A 16,926-nucleotide genomic window follows, 5' to 3' on the forward strand; every position below is an offset into this window, starting at 1 on the left:
GTATGATATATAACACCATAACAAAATTTATTTTACAAGATTTAAAATGTCTAAACGTCTTAATAAAATATTTTATAAGACCAAACCAAAAAACAACATACTTAAAAGTGTTGCAATGAGTTTATATTACGTTTTAAAATGTTTCAACAAGTTTTTTTGGACGCTCTCAAAATAAAGTATCGTATCAACTATTTTATCACTATTTGAAAAAAATGTCCTATAATAAGACGAGCTTATAAGACACTTATCAAAAGTATCATGTAGTATAATCAATCTGACATTTTATCTTAATAACGTCCTAAGATTTTTGTTAGAACACTCAAAAGTTTTCTATAAACTTATTATGACATTTTTAGATATGACGTTTTGTAGTTTGATCTTATAAACGTAAGTTCTATAAAGTATTATATCAGAACTTTTAGACATTTTAGACGTTCTATAAAATCAACATTATTACATTATAACTTTATGAAGGAAAACATGTAAAACTACGAATTACTTTCTTATGTTTTTTCTGGTTATGGAAAAGCAAGATATGTGCGACCAATGACAATGGAGATAAAGATATCTGAAGATAACAAAGGCTTAGCCTTTTAAATCTATAAATGAAGTCTCAACGTTCACAGATCTTCACAAACTCTAACTAAATCAAAACAACCAATCTCTTCTTCTAACCATGGCTGCTGCTTCCTCCATGGCTCTCTCTTCTCCTTTCGCCGGACAAGCGATGAAAACAGCACCGTCCAGTTCCGAGATTTTTGGAAACGGAAGGGTTTCAATGAGGAAAACCGCAGTCAAAAAGGTTGCACCATCAGGAAGCCCATGGTACGGTCCTGACAGAGTCAAGTACCTAGGCCCATTCTCCGGTGAGGCCCCATCATACCTTACCGGTGAATTCCCAGGTGACTACGGGTGGGACACTGCCGGACTTTCTGCTGATCCAGAAACATTTGCCAAGAACCGTGAGCTCGAGGTCATTCACTGTAGATGGGCCATGCTTGGAGCTCTTGGGTGCGTCTTCCCCGAGCTCTTGGCTCGTAACGGTGTGAAGTTTGGTGAGGCCGTATGGTTCAAGGCTGGAGCACAAATCTTTAGCGAAGGTGGTCTTGATTACTTAGGAAACCCAAGTTTGGTCCATGCCCAAAGCATCTTGGCCATCTGGGCCACCCAAGTGATCTTGATGGGTGCGGTTGAAGGTTACAGAGTTGCGGGTGGACCCTTGGGGGAGATTGTTGACCCACTTTACCCTGGTGGTAGCTTTGATCCTTTGGGTCTTGCAGATGACCCAGAGGCTTTTGCCGAGTTGAAGGTGAAAGAGATCAAGAATGGAAGACTAGCCATGTTCTCTATGTTTGGGTTCTTTGTTCAAGCCATTGTCACGGGAAAGGGACCATTGGAGAACTTGGCTGACCACCTGGCTGACCCAGTTGCCAACAATGCATGGTCGTATGCTACAAATTTTGTCCCTGGAAAGTGAATGTTGATGTAAAACGATATGTGAATTAATTAATATATATGGTTATTTTTGGGCATTTTACACTTACTTTTTCAACATTTTGGTCACTGTATAACAGACATGGGTTTAAATATTTGTTAACGGTTTGAAAAGGAAAACATTAACAAATATATGTTTCTAATTATAACAGCAGCAGGCAGAATACACACACAATCGGTGTCCCACTGTTAATTTCAAGGCCTCATCGAATTAGTCAAGAGGCGTACAAATTGACTCAGATACCCACATTTATAGAGTATATGAATCCCACAACAGAGATCTAACACCAAATTTTATTGACTAAAGTGTGCATCTTTACATGTATATGAATGACAGACTCATGGTGTACAATGTCTGTTCTGTAAAAACCACATATCGACATGATTTACACTGGCAATAATTCGTCAATGTTACTAATATGGACAACTGTTGTATAAACCAATTTGTGACAAGAAGTAACTAATGCCTTCAAATTTCTCTAACGGGTATTAACCATTTGGTCGTGTTATGGATGTACCATTTGCATTTGATGCAGGTTCAGCCGTAAAAGGGTATACTTGGAGAGGAAACTGGTGGAGATGGGTAGGATTAGCCAGGTGCACAACGAGCTGCCTTTGCTCTGGATACTGATTGTAGATAAAGTTCTTCGTACTGTGATGCTGATGTGTCCCAACTGAAGTCTATGTTCATGACTTTGTGCATTAGCTCTTGCCAACCTTCGCTATCACTGTTGTAGTGGTTAAAGGCTCGATCAAAAGCACCATTGAACCCCTGCATGTTTTCATCAAAATGCGTAACATTCGACCCATAGAAAAACACAAAAAAGGATGCTCATATGAAGTCCGGAAAATGAAATAACATGGAGAGAAAACAGTGAGTTTAGGTGTAATTTCATTGTGAATATTTGTAATCGTCAACATGCAAAAAGCCACCAATGTATGCAAAAGGAAACCACATGAAAGTGCAAACTTAGGTGGTATTTTTTGCATTTTCAGAAGTATCCAACTAGATAGATATACTCTTTCATCTCAAAAACATTTTTATTTTTGAAACAAAGTAAAGGGTGCACAATCAAAAAGGAGTAAAACATAAATTATTAGCCTGAGATGGGTACAATATGAGACACACAGATGCTAAATAAAAGGAAGAACTTTACCTGCTCATCCGGTGTTATAAATGTAAATCCATTTCTTAATTGAACTGGAATGGTATCATCATCAACGTCAAAAACACTGCAAATGAATGAGCTTTAGAGGATCAAATTCCAAAAATATAATCTCAAATGAAGATATATATGTTTAAAACAAGGAGAAACAAGTTCACCTGTCATTTAGACCCCCTGTCTTTCTAACGATGGGGATTGCACCATATCTCATGGCTATCATCTGAAAAAGTAGAGAACCAAATAACAATAAACATGTCTGAATCCACTTTCAAATGTTATTGTTCAATTGTATCTACAAACACTGCACCTGTGTTAAGCCACAAGGCTCGAATATAGATGGAATGATGAACATGTCTGATGCTGCATATATAGAATGTGAAAGAGCCTCATCATACTTCAAAATCAGCCGAATATGCTCATGATTTTGAAATTTGTTTGCGATCTCCTCAAATTCCCTCTACAAACGAAACCTCAACTAATTAATCACTTTTAACGATTTCTTAAAACATACTAAATGCATACACTTTCAGATTCCATATTTGTTGCAGCAAGTTCCCTTAAAATGTTCACAAATTATAAGAAAAGGTCACATGATAGTTGAAATGGAACTTGTATCTTACACATTAAAAATTGCTACATTGAATGAACCAGTGCATATGTTAATGTTCACTAAAATACAGTCAGTGATGTACACGTTTCAATTAAAACCAACTAGAAGCCTGAACTGCAAGCAAAGAAAAGCAATTTGATGGGAAAGCATCATACCATAACCAGTACTGTTACCTTTTCTATTGGTATTTGATGGAAAGATTAATATTTACATAAAAGCAAATCAGTAAAAAGTAACCAAAAGATAACAGAAATATGAGTTACAACATGGGAATGGGGGGTTTCAAGACCATCCAGAGATTTCAGAGTTCAGTTGGGACTTCAATTTTAATCCACTTAATGCTATAGTATTCCTACTGTCAAAATTATATTGATTATTTACCTTATGTGAGAAAATAGTTTGGCATCACTTAATCCTATAGTGCATCATGTGAAAAGATATGTTTTATAACATGCACATTGGCTGCTTCTATTAAACTGTGCTATGGCCACTGCTTTACCATCTTTTTTTACATCATCTTTCCTTGGAGATATTGAAAAGTAACTTTTTTAAAATGACCAGCAATCACCCAAATCCATCATGAAATGGTTGTACCATGTTGAAGGTTAGTGTTTCACAACATGCAGATTGGGTGCTTGCTGCAGAAACTCTTACAAATCCTGTCTCATGTTTCCAATTTAACATATTATTCCCGGCCCTAGGATTATAAGATTACCATGTGAAACTCTTACTAATTAGAAAGTAGTATACGTGCAGCATGAAAACTTAATGTTTTTAAATTCAAAAGTAAGAGTTTATCTCCTTGTATGCATGCAGCATTTTTAAATGATCAGTTTTACTAGAATGAGATAGATAACAAACAAGGTTCTCATGCTAAAGAGTCAGAACTTTACATGAATACTTGGCACAGGGCTTGAACCAAGCAATACAAATTGTCCTCCCAACTCCAATGCCCGATATATTGCATGCCTGATGAGATGCACACCCTTCTGTGGCACCAATCTTGTTATACAGCCAACCTGTGGAATGATGTGTCAATAAGCTACAAAACGATGAAATTCAAAGATATATATATATATATATATATATATATATTGTTTTACAAAGACGATATTCACAAAGACAATCACATCGTTAGCATGAAATGAGGAGAGTTAGCAATGGAGTCATCCACTTGGATTTAACATCAACTACAGAGTAATGGAAACTCACAGAATCAATGTTCATGGTTTCATGTTATTTAAGTGGTCATTCTATTTCTTATAAAACAACAGCTACAAGTGTTACAATATGACCATTTTGAGTAACCATTGGATACAATTGCTTTATATGTTTACTGGGCATGAGAACTGGAAGTACATTTTCTAACTTCCTACCATGTGAACAGTTCCACTTATCACATGCAATGGCATTCCAGGAAATATATAATCATACAGGATATAAGATTGAGTCATGATGATTTATCTAATTACATAACTCAAATTCAAGTTTTTATCATCTTAGGATACTGCAAGCTGGGCTCTTCCAAATGATTGGGGTTCTCTCAAGATAATCTAGATCCCTTGAGTTCGAATTCCACACTTAGGTATTGCCTAGTTAATTACCAGGTGTGGATCAATAGGCAGGCGGCAAAAGTTTCACCACCTCAGGTGTAGTTTCCTGGGCCATGCAAAGGAAAATATATTAGCATGTGTGTGTGTTTGTTTCATATTGGTGTAAGATTAACTTCAAAAGAACTAACATTTGAGATGTCAATATATCCTTGATGCTTGCAAGGTTATAGATCTTATATTCTTATTTCTGAGAAACTGATAGAATAACAGAGCTCTTAAAATTTACAGAAGGCATTCAGGGAGAGAAAAGAGGTTACCAATGGCCTCCTACTATCAGCAAAAGAAAGCCCAAGATGTCTTCTTAAAGCTTTTTTATTCTCAGCTTTCCCCTCAAGATCGTCAGCATTGTACTGGAATCTAAGATGGCTGTCAGTAGCAGGATTCCAAGCATCAGTATCAATTCCATTCAGAATCCCAACAAACTTTTGAGCATGATCATTAAGGGTTGCATGAAGCCCTTGTCCTCCCTGTATAATAAAAGAAAGTTCCTTAGTGTGCCGGTCATAACCATGATGTACATTTGTTTGGATAAGAATACATTGAATGCACTACATTTCTTGGGATAAAAATACTCGAATATGAAAGAACATAAAGCAATTCAATGAAATATCCATACCTGTGAAGTCCGCACCTCTTGTGCATAGGTTGGTGATACTGTTGTTACAATGTTAGAGAACACGATTGCACCCTGAAACATGATAAGTACATATTAATAAGTACATATCTGTAAACATCAACAAAAAGAAAAACTACAGAAGTCCATACAAGAAAAGATACATATTGACCAAAAAGAAAAATAAATGGGAAAACACACTAAATTAATGTACCTTAACAGGATTGATTCTGTCAGGTGATGAGTTGTCCTGCATCCTATCTGGTCTGTTAAGGTGGTGAACGTCAAGACCACAAGATGCTATCTCTGAAGCAGTTGTAGTACCCTGATACTCGAAATTATGACATGTAAAGCATATCCTAGCTGAATTTAGTCCTTTGGGTGCATATAGATCCCAGTACAGGGGTGCCTGAATAACAAGAGCATATCATCATTCTGAGCCTATAGATAGAATAAAATTAAAAAGAAACAAAGATCTAATCATCCATACGACAAAAGCTGTCTGCCAGTCATGACAATGAATAATATCTGGTTTTTTGCTAGCTTGATGAATCAGCTCAAGTGCTGCCCTGCTAAAGAATGAGAAGCGCTTCAGATCATCAGGCTCTCCATAGGTTTTCCCCCTCCAGAAAAATTTAGCAGGATGATGAGGCTCGATAAAGTAGACAGGAAGGCCTAAATATGCAAAATAACAAACACAGTTAAATTTTGCATCATTACACAAGCGAAGGACTTACTGAAAATCGATGCATATACAAGCTGAAAACATTCCAACCTTCAACTGTACCAACCCAAATTTTATTATTGTACAAGCGGCCATCAAAATACGACTCAACCACTAAATCTAAAACCTGTACAGAAAGAGGTAGACAGGTACATGAGCAGTCCTCAAAAATCTTTGCATTCCTCAACTATGATGATGAAAAAGGGAAAAAATATACCCTTAAATCCTGAATACATTCATACTGCATGCAATCATATTTTGGAAGAATTATTTCCACAAGGTGTCCTTTCTTCTGTAGTGCTTTACTAAGAGCAGACAACACATCCCCTAGACCACCAACCTAAAATTTGCAAGAAAAAGATTAGGCAAAAAAAGAGAAAAAATGGAAGTTAATTTCAACAAAGGATATATTTTATTTGATTTTGGCATGTTGTCAAATAAAATACTAATCATTGCACTACATACAGAGCAAGTCTTTATGCAACAAGATGCAGATGAACTAAAAGATAAAACGTCATCTATTACATAGATCAGAAAGAAAGAAATGACAGAGGCTAGTGATTCCACATAATGGAAGTACAATTTATGTTACAGAGTAATGAGCATAATGATTCTTGACAGCAACCACATACAGGACTGAGAACAGCCAAATATAGTATTAGAGCAGGTTATCATATGTGCAGGCTCAAAAACCATAGTGCAGTCGTTCCAGGGCATTATAGGCCCCCTATTTTATCACCGTTAACGTCCTTCATGAATTAAAAGTTGGGAATAGAGCTGTGACATATTCAGCACACAGGCACTGGTTGTGTCAACCAGATGACATGTCCACTTGTTATGGGTGTGATGATACCAGTGGTCTGCTATAACCATTTGATTTAGAAACCCAGGGGTTTGATATAAACTACTTGCCATTTATTACTTGAATGACCCAACCAGAATACAAAAAAGATGTGGCTCCCTGATAGGAGAAAAAGAACAAGCTTTAGTAGGTTGCTCAATTTTTCAGCCACTGTAGCTATAAAATAGATCTCATTTCTAAAAGGTTTATATGTAGGTATGTTTTTCAATTGCTTATTTTCTTTCATCTATAACATGTGATTTGCCATAGGTTTTTTCATCTATAGAATTTTTGTTCTGTTAGGGGTTGAGAGATTTATCTACAACTCCAGTGTTTGTGTTGGATTGTCTATTTCTGTTTCATTTCTGTGATTTGTTTCAGTCATGTTAAAGGGAAGGAAGGAAGAAATATGTTGGAAAATTATATAGGATTATTTCCTATGTATACGTATTTCAGTTAGGTAGGTAAATCTCTTATCTTGGTAGACTTTAATGCCATGTTAAATAAAAAACTAGATCCCCAAGATGAAGAGACTTCCATGTAAATCTAATCATATATGTATATATATGGAGAGAGAGAGAGAGAGAGGCGGGTTCAAATGAGAAGTCAGTCAACTTACAAGAAGTGTGAGAAGGGCCAAATCACATGTGATCCTATAGTAAATCACATGTGATCCTATAGTAAATCATATGTGATTTACAACAAGTCCAGAAGGGTCGTATTGACCAGCCATTGCACGGGCGAGTTTTCATGCAACCTTTGTCACGTTGACTAGTTGACATATCCTTCTAGACGTGTTGTAAATCACATGTGATTTACTATAAAATGACATGTGATTTGACCTTTCGTGCACTTCTCGTTTGATCCTCCTCCTATATATATATATATATACACACATATATATATATATGTGCATACATTGTTGAATAACAAATTTACATACAAAGTATTCGAGCCTGAGGTTGTTTCATGGTATCAGGAAGTTACTTCTGTTTGATGTTCCATTCAATCGGCTAACTAATTTTTCCGTAATTTTTTTCCTTGCCTGTCAACCTTTCCACTAATTATAGTTTCATCCAACTTTCTTGTTGAAAGTATTATATAGATAAAAACTCTCTCCAATAGCAAGCCAAACTTCAATAGATTCATCTACCATTACAGAAGGATCTCCCTTCCATAATTCCTCTTATCTCCAAGTTCTGAAATCAATCCCTTGCTCCAGATTACTCAACATAAACTCAATGGGTTGAATTTTCGTGAATTATTTCAATCTGTCCGCATAATTAGAGGAAAAGTGAAGACTGGTTATGTCACCTGTGAAATTCAATCCCTCGGTAGTGAAGATGATAGTTATAAGGTTTGGGATGCCCAGAACTTGATTGTTATGGTGTGGCTGGTTAATTCAACAAATCCTAAAATAATTAAAATGAAAAAAGGAACATCTTGAGAACTGAGAAAAATTCGAGTCAGAGCCCCAGATAATGGAATATGAGCCTGAAAGTTGGGAAAACCACACAAGGCGTTCCCATGTGTCCGGCCCATTAAAACCTTTTCGTGGATTGATAGCTACACCATAACTCCTCCCGAATCAAAAGCTACGCTCTTTTGAAGTCGGTGCTCACTTCATGATCCCATTGTTCCAAAAAGGTGTTGGCCAGTTGCTCAATTTGTTCCCTCGCCTATATGGCTATATCATAGTTTAACACGATCCATAACTCTTGCTTCAATATTCTCTGCTTAAGCATGAGCGTATGTCATATCAATATGCCCTTGGAGCCAGTAAAAACAAAAATGTAACACTGACAGCTCTAATAACAATAAACTTAACGAGAGAATATTTCCCATGTCTACTATTAAATGAGTGGCTTACCAACACCCACGATTAAATCAATGTTTCACATGTTGCTCATGCCAGATTTGGTCATAATAAATTGTTATACCCAGGATATTATGGTCAAAATAGGTGGCCAGGTATGGAGGACAGTTAGTCAACAGGGGTGGGCTGTTGTAGGAAAGTACAAGTGGTTAGTGCACTAGTACAAGTAGGTGAAGCAGGGTTAGTACATCCATTAGTATCTTAACATAAATAAGGGGAGGAGGAGGCATCAATCAGTTTTGGAAACAAATCGGCCAGAGCCTTGGGAGACCTCCAGCTTCTCCAAGTGTTGCACTCATACATTGTGAACTAGACAGTAATGGCATATAGAAAAAACCAATCTCACCAAAATAGCATATTGAAGAAAATGAAACTTCTCTTGTATACGTTGTGAAGTTATGGATAATGCGATAATTGCAGCTTACAAGAAGGCTTACCTTTGCAACTGGTGCCATCTCAGCAGCAATATGAATGACATGCAATCCTGGACTACAGTGAACAGGAAGCATTGGTTTATACAGTAGCATGTTAGAAAAGTGAATCATTATAAAACAATAAATACCCGGATGATGAAGATTTCAATCTGCGAAAAGCAGCAATAATTTCAGGCTCATTCTTTTCCTTGTATTCCATATAAACATCATGGATACGTCCATCCTTCTTCCATGCCAGTTCCCTTAGCAGTTTAGCCTCGTCCACATGAATTTTCTTTTCAAGAAACCAACCATCAATCATAAGCAACAAACGACTCCAGAATTCCCAGGGCATATCCACATTTTTACCTGTTGCTTTTTTCTTACTTTCTTCTTTCAAGTTATCAAGTGTATCTTGAAATTCCTTCACCGAGTCTTGGTATAGCTGTACATACGAATGTATCTCCGCATCAGACCTTTCAAGTCGTTCATCAAGCAGCTTTATTTTCTGTTGCATTAGATCATTATACTGTTGCAGCTTTTCTGATGATAATTTGTAAACGTTAGCATCTTCAAGAGATTCTTCCAGCCTTTCAACCTTCTTCCGCAGCTCCTGGTTTTGCTGTAATACCAAAATAGCTTGATCTGCCTGACTAGTTGACTTATCAAGTAATCCTTGCAAATGCTCTACCTTATCCCATAGGGTCTCATATTCCGATCTTAAACTAGAAAGTTGTGCACCATCTTCCCGAGAAAGAGTAAGCTTGTACTCCAACTCCTTTAACGAAGACTCCAAAATGGTGCGTTCTTCCTCCAGCACTTCAACGCGTTCATCTGTTCTCTTGACTTCACTAAGCTGCTCCTTAAGTGTCTCTAGGTCATTCTTCAGGGACAGGTTCTCATTCCTTAATGCATTCAGCTCCTCGCTTAGAGCACGGGTTTGTCGATCAGGAGAGCGGAGAACAATATCAGGCATTTCATTACGAGTTCCATTCCTGTTAGACATTTCCGTTTGAAGTTCCTCTAAATGGTGTTGTAATAGCTCCACATGTATCTTATCTTGTGCGGCAACTCTGATCCACGCATCAGTTTCAGCCAGCCTCACCTGCAACCTGTTAATTTCTCTTTGCAAGGCCTCTTTCTCACTAAGAATCTTTTCTAAATCGTCAAGTGCATGGATACGAGCTCGGTTTAGGATGTGAATATCTAGAAAACGATTATAAACATAAGAAAATATGGTTATTTATGCTACTAATATAAATTATAGAAAATAAAATTTACACTCGAGGGAAAAGGTTCTACTTTTCTCTGCATTACGTATCATCCCTATTACATCTTGAAGATTAATAGTTGAGAGATCATCCACTTTATCTGCAGCAATAGACTGTTTAAATAACAAAATTAGATTATTAACGATAGCAGATCCTTTCACACACAGATGGATGCCAATTCCCAAAAAATAGAAACATATGTGAGTCAGAGAATTCTTTAAGGCTACAATAGATGGTTCTTATTTTTTCACTGGAACTGAGAATTGATCAAGAAGGAAATCTCATGCACTTCAAACCTAATATAACATTCAGGAAGCTGTGAATTTCATAGTGTTTCCTGCTCTTTCTGACAATTCAGTTCCGAAACAGATAATTTATTCCACAAGTAGAATTTCAAGCATCAAATACATATTATGTATCAATGGCTAGAAAATTATGTTAACTACCTTTCTTAAGCAATTAAACTTTATATCGAACTGAAAAGGAGCAATACATGCTAGGGGATTACAATCATGATCATCATAGACAAAGTATATCACCTGATACAATATAATGATAGAAACCATGAAACTGAAATAACTGCTATATCACTAAAGCAAGACCCAAAAACTAGGTTTGAAGATGACCCACTACAAGATGACTACTTCAAGACCATCCATGGAAGAAACAGCAATTATGAGAGGACATGAGACATTATATCGAATTGGTACGACAGTACTGAAATTATAAGCAGATTTAACCAATAATAATTCCTATTAAAGGATCCTATGATATGTAGATATGATTTAAATAGATTATGAGGTTACCTGATAAAAGAGCATCTAAGGAGCACTAAGTCAAAAAAAAAACAAAAAAAATAGCATCCAGAGGTGTCTGAATATTCTACACATAAGACGACTAGACCTACTAAGGAAAGGTAAAGGTCAATTATGGAGCAGAGGGATTACTTATTTAGGAGGCTCAGAGAAAGATGCATAGTGAAAAAAGTACTCTGCCTACCTCTTGCCAAAAGAACAGAGAAAAAAGATGATAACATAAGTCATAATTAACTGTATGATGCATTTTTATTTACCTTTTGAAACCCAAAATATTTTTATTTACCTTTTGAAACCCAAAATAGCTGGAAACGGATGTAAAACTATACCTAGGATAATACCATCATATATGAATATTCTCAAGGCATACCGGGTTCAGTGTGCTGCTTGAATTCTTGTTATCGAAACGCTGAATTGCTACAATGTCATCAGAGGGAGACTTCTGAGAAAAAGCTGAGATGTCATCAGCATTTTCTGAATCACTAAGTCCACTAACATCTGGCATGAGGTTGTCATTTTGGGGAAGCTGTGCGGGAACAATTTTCTTTGCTTGTGGCCTCCGAGGTGGTAAGCTGTGCCAGTTTGAACATATTATGAAAAATTCAAACTCAACCACAGAAAAACAACACACAATGTATAACAGAACGAGGTATAAAAAGAACGTTGAAATTCAAATTGATCTGAGTATGTACTCAATCTACATATTTCTTACCATGTCATTGAATGATTCAAGCAACATTTTATCCCAAAGAAAATTATTGAAACAACTTCTAATAAAAAGTTAAATCCCATGTTTGACTAATTGTTAATTCTGCTAAACTAACAAAACCACTGAATTGAGTCAAAAGATCATATAAACCTGCAAAGAGATATTCCAATATTTACAATATTGTAGTATCTGTTTCTGTTTGCTCAAAAAGTCAATCGAGTGATGGTCTTCTTCGTACCTACACTTACTAGGCTACCATATACTATTTCTCCCTCTTAACCATCTGAAAGTGCCTTCTATTATATTTTTTAAGAACATATTGTTAGGGGCTGTTCAATAAGAGCTTAATGGGCTGTATAATGGATATGGTTTATTCACACAGCCATATCTAGCTGTTCAGTCTGGGCTTATTCAGTCAGCCGATGGGTGATTCACTCAGCTTGAAAACCCTTCTCCTATACACTCAGCCATTAAATTGCATTAATTTCCCAATCTACCCCTCTCCTCAACTACTCATATTAAACTCCTATACACGGCTCCTTCCCCATTGACATTCCTTCCCCATTGACGCTCCTTCCAGGCTTCCCATCGACGCTCCTCCCAACTACACGCCTCCTCCAGGTCCAGCTTCCAGCCCTCGTCATCACCGGTGTTCCAGTCGTCGCCGGCGTTCCACTGGTTCAAGCCCTCGCCGGGTGTTGATCTTCCAACCTTATTGTCAAAGAAACCCACACCTGAAGAAATATCCCTCAACAGATCTGGTATAGTGGCAACCATGGAAGTTGATATTGGGGACTTAGCGCAGAGGTTTGGATCTCATAACAGATCCTTTCTCTTTCTTAATTCTGTGCTTCCTCATCCATTTTGGGTTTTGGGTTAATGGGTTTTGCATGAATCAACAGATGAGTTTTTTTATTATTGATGCATTTTATTAATTTTGATGTTTATGGGTTTTGTTTGTTGCTTTTCTTTTGTTATTGTGTATGTTCATAGGAAGAAGAAATATGATTGGGAACTTGGGATAATGAACAAGAAATTAACTCTTTTGTTAATGAAAAAGCTAAAAAAATGGAAGGAGTAAATGGTCACTTATGTTATTCAGACAGTTTATTCAACACAACAACCGAACAACAATTTACTTGTTATCATGCAGACAACTTTATGATTACAGACAACTTTATCCATACAAGTCTTAATAGAAAACGAACCGAACAACCCCTTAGTCTCCAATGGCTGAAAAATGTTACCACTGTCATTTCAAGGCTCTTTAACAGAGGACCAGGTGATTTTGTCCCATTAGACAACTAATCAACAAGTTATTAACAACTTGGTCTTCCCCATTACATTCATCCACATCTCTAAGAATCTTTTCCATTAGATTTCTTGCACGTCACCTTCATACACAAGGCATGAAATTCTTGACATTTTTTTCCTGTTGATTTCTTAGCTAACAGATCAATCTGTTTTCATAGAAGAGCCAACAACAAGGTCCAACCTTAATAATTCCCTCACATGCATAGCATATAGCTAAGAGAAGATGGGGATGTCTCTGTTACAATTTTAGTCCTCATAAATTTCCTGAAAGGTTAGTGAGGATAACCCTAGATAGAACGCGGAGCACCGGCCCTGGCCGCCGATACAGTACCATGCTTACCAGCTCTTACGGCAATGCACGAATGGAGAAAGAAACCAATATGCATTTTCAGAAACAAATTGAAAGACCATATGGGAAAATGAAAACAAATGTTGGCAATTGATTCCATCAGATATTTAGATTCTAATAACATATTGATTCAACTCCACTAGAACATAATTATTTAACAGAAAGAGCCCACCAATGCATAACATGATCCACAGTAATTTCCAAATGGTTCTGCAATACAGTATTGTATCCCTTTATCATATAACACATAAAGGAAAGTGCTCTCCTATATTATTTTAGGAACCGTGGTTCAATTTACAATAACTCTTCCTTTCCATCAAAGTTTTTAGTAGCAATAAAATCGTAAACATTTTCTTTAGAGTAGCTGTTATTGGTTAATTGGGTCGGGTTTCAATTTCTTAAAAAAACGTGAGCTCACCTGATCGTGCACCAACACATTTAAAAACAACATTAAAAAAACGTAAATAAATTAAGCACAACGCAAGGTCTAAACAGAGAAATCATTGAACGTGAAGTTAAACACAATAGTGTTCAAAATAATAAGATAACATAGAAGTAGATACGGGGATATGCTTCCAATAATCCAATGGCAGCCATGCCAAGTTTGCTAATACTACTAAACTAGAATAGAAAACAAAGTTCCATTCAAAATTCCCAAATCCATCTACCTTCCTCGAAACAAGAAGATACATAGGAATTTATAGCCCAAAAACAGAAATGCATCTCAAAATTGAAACTAACTAAAGAAGAAACCGTATCTTCTTTGGCAACGCAACACATGATTTTGAGAACGAAACCAAGAAGAATACCTGGAGTTACGTTGACGCATCTTGCAGGAAACTGTAAGCAAGGGAGGAGAAGGCAAAGAGTAATACCGCACATTGAAATGCTTGCAGTCAAGCACTGTGCAACAGCTCCATCCATGGCTCAGAAAGCACGCCGATAGCTTCCCCACCATGGAATCAAAAACAAGAAAACTTCTACACTATGTGAAAACAGTGTGTTGAGAGAGAGAGAGAGAGAGAGGGAGGGAGAGACGAACGGAAAAGTAAAGATTTTATCTATTTCAGGTGGTTTTAAATAATCTTAGAAAATTTTAATCAAGTGTGAGAGCGAGTACGGTTTACTGCCACGTGGAAGTATCTGATGGAGTTTTGGCATTGTTTGTATTTCCTCAACGGTAGAGATTAGCGACTGACTTGGAGGTTGGACATTGGGAAGATGCATGTAAACATTTCTTGATTGCTTTCAAAACAGACCGTAAGGAACTAATTTACTGCGTGCTTGTGTAGGTTCCAATCCACGCGGCAGTATCTTGATTTGATATGGGAATGAAGTTGACAAAACAGATCTAATCGGACGGTTAAGAAACGATCATTTTTAGAGGGTGAAGTGGCCTATATAAAGTTTGTTCATATCTTACAAAATGGATTATGTATTATGCTTCCCCGATCTCAAGAAATCTAGCGGGAGCTGTTACTGCCACGTAAGCAATTTCAAAGTGTGTTCACACATGATCGACAACAATTCATTCCAAAACGAGAACTTAAAATCAAAATCCCTTAAAAAAATATGTTCATTCATTTATAGATTTTTTATTTTAAATAACTCAATATTAGAAATTGCAATGAGTCAGGTTTAGACTGGTTATTGGTATCTTTGTCTTCGAAACCATAACTAAAACCATTCCAATAACTGCCCCGATCCTCGTAGGGAATCTTATCGGAGTTCCCCATCGGGTCCCCGAGGTTTCCCTGATCCCTGTTGGGGAACCCGTTAAGGGTAAAAATTCTTTTTTCCCCATTCACCGTTGGTTATAACCGAACTCGAAACCGATCTAAAAAATTACAATATGTTAATTTTCACAACTAAAAGTAGATTACAATTTTTTTAAAGATGTAAGTTTAAATGTCTCAAACATAATCGAACCAATTACAAACATGTATTATATTACAATATAAAACTAAACAGATCATAAATTCAAACATCATACAACTAAAATCATGATTTTACGATTAGACAAATAAACTAGATTTTTTCGTGAGCTTCATTTGGGTTGTTGAGGTAAAGTGAATAAAAGTCTTTTAAATTTTAATATTACCATTTTCTTTTAATGATATTATATATATATATATATATATATATATAAATGAAAATTAATATATATACAGATATTGCGTCGGGCATGCCCGTGATCACCCCCGCTAAAATCTCCGAATTTGTCTTCGATCCCTGCCCCATCCCCGATAAGATGTCCCCAAACCCAGCCAGAAAGTTTCGGTTTTTGGTTCTCACCATCAGTTTCGAATTTTTTTGCTATCCATACTCAATATTAATTATAATATTAAAATATTTTATTTACTTGTCAAAATATTATTTATTTTTTATATTTTCAAAGTTTCTTATTAATGATCTCAATTGATAATCATTTTTAGGATTTTTTTATATTTGAAGAAAAACTCTTCTTTTTCCTGCTTTCTTCATTTTGAAGATAGTTTTAGAAAATGTGTTAGAGTAAAATATTAGCTCAAAATTTTTATATTCTTGAACGGGAGAGAAATGAAAGGAAATATGTCATTTTACAAATATACCCTTATTTTACAAGTTTTTAGAAACTCTTTTGAGTTATTATTTCTCTCTCCTTATATCAAGCTTTTAGGAACTCTTTGAGTTTTATCATGTTTTTTTTATTTTAAAGAACAATTTAGAGAATCTGTTGGAGCAAAACAAAGAATCAAACCTCTATTTTCTTTATTTTAGAGAATTTGTTGGAGATGCTTATATGATTGTCATTTTTCATTTCTTATAGAACAAAAGCTAGCTTAATGAACACATTAGAAGATAATGTATAAATGTATTTTAAAGAATAGAATGATTGTTTTCATGAGAACTTTTGGCACGAGTTCTCCAATAAGCATATCCCTCTAAATGATTAACACATGATTATTTTCAACACAGTGATAACCGGTGTGAGAAACAATAAAAACTCACATATATACTAAGAGACTGTTTACCAAATGTCAGGTTCTAAATGACGTAAGGCATAGCATGACGACAAGTTCAAGTCTCAAGTCTTACGAGTTACGGCGAGGCTACGACGTTTTTCAAGGCATGTCTT

The 16,926-nt window shown here is 36.1% G+C and overlaps 2 protein-coding genes across 4 annotated transcripts; one reads left to right on the forward strand and one right to left on the reverse strand.

The window, feature by feature from the left end:
* The first annotated feature begins 640 nt into the window (after positions 1 to 640).
* On the forward strand, positions 641 to 1,538 carry LOC112526528 (chlorophyll a-b binding protein of LHCII type 1-like). The gene has a single exon (XM_025136847.1). It carries the CDS (start codon positions 677 to 679, stop codon positions 1,475 to 1,477), a length of 801 nt encoding a protein of 266 aa, XP_024992615.1. The 5' UTR covers positions 641 to 676; the 3' UTR covers positions 1,478 to 1,538.
* Positions 1,539 to 1,769: 231 nt separating this feature from the next.
* LOC112527002 (probable starch synthase 4, chloroplastic/amyloplastic) lies at positions 1,770 to 14,766 on the reverse strand. 3 transcript variants are annotated; one of them, XM_025137467.1, is made up of 16 exons: positions 14,618 to 14,766; positions 11,807 to 12,008; positions 10,653 to 10,734; positions 9,500 to 10,556; positions 9,375 to 9,426; positions 6,438 to 6,560; positions 6,272 to 6,347; positions 5,987 to 6,171; positions 5,711 to 5,905; positions 5,500 to 5,571; positions 5,141 to 5,350; positions 4,164 to 4,289; positions 2,968 to 3,117; positions 2,819 to 2,880; positions 2,652 to 2,727; positions 1,770 to 2,266 (listed from the first exon to the last, which is right to left on the reverse strand). In XM_025137467.1, exons 1-16 carry the CDS (start codon positions 14,764 to 14,766, stop codon positions 2,084 to 2,086), a joined length of 3,000 nt encoding a protein of 999 aa, XP_024993235.1. In that variant the 3' UTR covers positions 1,770 to 2,083. The 3 variants fall into 3 exon arrangements, with proteins under 3 accessions (XP_024993235.1, XP_024993237.1, XP_024993236.1); XM_025137469.1 differs by lacking the exons at positions 1,770 to 2,266; positions 2,652 to 2,727; positions 2,819 to 2,880; positions 2,968 to 3,117 and adding an exon at positions 4,875 to 4,929 and having other exon boundaries at positions 4,205 to 4,289; XM_025137468.1 differs by lacking the exons at positions 1,770 to 2,266; positions 2,652 to 2,727; positions 2,819 to 2,880; positions 2,968 to 3,117; positions 4,164 to 4,289 and adding an exon at positions 4,591 to 4,929.
* Between the last annotated feature and the right edge of the window lie 2,160 nt (positions 14,767 to 16,926).

This window comes from Cynara cardunculus (genome assembly GCF_001531365.2).
Source record: "Cynara cardunculus var. scolymus isolate 2C chromosome LG 14, CcrdV1, whole genome shotgun sequence".
Taxonomy (NCBI): domain Eukaryota; kingdom Viridiplantae; phylum Streptophyta; class Magnoliopsida; order Asterales; family Asteraceae; genus Cynara; species Cynara cardunculus.